The sequence below is a fragment of the Abramis brama genome (assembly GCF_963993115.1).
Source record: "Abramis brama genome assembly, chromosome: 18".
Classification (NCBI taxonomy): Eukaryota; Metazoa; Chordata; class Actinopteri; order Cypriniformes; family Leuciscidae; genus Abramis; species Abramis brama.
In genome coordinates, this window is record NC_139980.1 from 26755869 (window position 1) to 26757785 (window position 1917).

General features: G+C 35.2%; 1 protein-coding gene across 1 annotated transcript; it reads left to right on the top strand.

Annotated features, from left to right (window-relative positions):
- The first annotated feature begins 841 nt into the window (after nt 1-841).
- Nucleotides 842-1679, top strand: LOC311069054 (C-C motif chemokine 3-like). Its single transcript, XM_084091976.1, has 3 exons — nt 842-1016; nt 1158-1269; nt 1365-1679. The coding sequence occupies exons 1-3, from the start codon at nt 944-946 to the stop codon at nt 1483-1485; spliced, it is 306 nt and encodes a 101-aa protein (XP_083948102.1). The 5' UTR covers nt 842-943; the 3' UTR covers nt 1486-1679.
- The last annotated feature ends 238 nt before the right edge of the window (nt 1680-1917 follow it).

Here is a 1917-nt window from a genome sequence, read left to right on the forward strand (position 1 = left end):
ATGGAATTTCTCACTTCATGTTAATGCATGGTTGAAACAGGTATGCACAAAGAAAAAGTGCAATGGTGTTCAAGGAGGTGATGTAATGTTCAGTCAATAAAAAAAGGACACATGCTGCCCAGAACAGGACATGTGAAAAACAAAAGGTATGAAACAAACTACTTGAAAAATCATAGTAAGAAATAACAGTATTGGGAAAGAAAAAATGTTACTCAATATGACTTTTTCATATGTCTGTGGTTAAATTGATTGCAAACATGATAAGAAATCGTGATAAAGCATTATGTATGTGGTATGAATCAAGTGAGTAACTGCTGATATTAACTGTGTTCAGATCACACTGTGTGCAGATCTGTTAACCACACGAAACACTTTCAGCCCAACCACCTTTCCACCTTCACCGATAACTAAAGCTCATTATTTCCTGCATTGAGCCCCAGACTCATTTTCCACCATGCATTTGCAGAAAGGGACTTTTCTTGCATCGCTCTGCACTTAAGAACATGGGGCATCTTCTTGAGAAGATGCAACCTGAAATTGCATATGCATATGCAAGTGGGGGTCCTAATGAGGGTCCTTCATGAACGAAAAGACATTTGCAATGCTTTCGATGGAAAAGAGAGAAAGATCAAATATGACAAACTCAAAACGACTTAATTTCATAGGTTACCTTTGTCAGCGATTTAGACTAGATTCACAGAATTGGGGAAGGGTACAACAGGAAGTACTACCTCTGCAGACCACATCACGGTTTTCCCCTGTGCATGTGATGTCACTTGTTCCCCGTTGGCCAGAACCCCTATAGGTTTGTATAGTGGAAAGTACAATCTCAGCCCTATATAAAGCAGATAACATCAGTGAGATTATCATCTTCGAGACGATTAGCCGCTGATAAAGAAACCAGCACATCAAGATCTGATCATCGACCGACCGCAGATTAAACATGAGACCGCACTGCATCTTCATCGCCTGTCTTGTGCTCTTCGCCTGCTGCTCACTGGCTCGTGGGAGTCCATGTGGGTCTTTTTCTCATTTTTTGAATGACTAGATAAACAGTATTCACAGTGTTATGCATGTTTGTGAAATATTATCTTGATTTATAATTTTTTGCAATATCAATTTAATGTTTTTTCTTTCATCTCTATTTCTTCCTGCAGTCAGCCAAGGTCCCGATAAGTGCTGCTTTTCTTTTTCCAGTATAAAAATCCCAATAAAGCAGGTTGACAGTTATCATGTCACACATTATGAGTGTCACAAGGATGGAGTCATGTAAGTATTTTTAGTAATGTCTTAATTGAATTAAAATGAATAGCTATTGTAAATACTTTGTGAAATCATTAACCATCTTCTCTTTGAAAATCCAGTGTCGTTACAAAAGATCAGAAGGAGATCTGTGCCGACCCGAGGGAGAAGTGGGTTCAGAGACTGAAGAATTTGGTGGACAAGAATTTGGACAAAACATTAAATGACAACATGTCAGAATGAGATGTGAACGCTCTTCTCTTTTCAAACTATTGCTTTAACAACAAACTGTACGTTAAAAAAATGCTCCTTAACAATACTTTTAATCAGTTATGAAGACTGTGATATATATTCAAACATTTAAGCTAAACATTTGATCTGAATCTGTTTTAATTGTAACATTACTCTACACAAATAAAGAATATTGAGAAACACTGGATTTTTGTCTTCTTTTTTTGAAGAAAAAATATTTTACTGATAAAAATATTAAACTATAGTTTAATAATATCAATAATCATACCAGCAATGTGAATATTGATAGTAGTAATAATGTGTAATAGTCTGTATTGTAATTTTTTTTACTGTACTGTAAAATATATTAAAATGTACTTGATCTAATCCTTAAAAATTTCTTGGATTCAATCATATTGAATAATAGAGCAAAAATGTATTTTG

Bases quoted from the DNA above. Each gene is read 5' to 3' on its own strand.
- LOC311069054 (XM_084091976.1), top strand. From the start codon at position 944: ATGAGACCGCACTGCATCTTCATCGCCTGTCTTGTGCTCTTCGCCTGC. The intron at 1,017-1,157 runs GTGGGTCTTTTT...TTCTTCCTGCAG, and splicing joins ACTGGCTCGTGGGAGTCCAT to TCAGCCAAGGTCCCGATAAG. The intron at 1,270-1,364 runs GTAAGTATTTTT...TTGAAAATCCAG, and splicing joins TGTCACAAGGATGGAGTCAT to TGTCGTTACAAAAGATCAGA.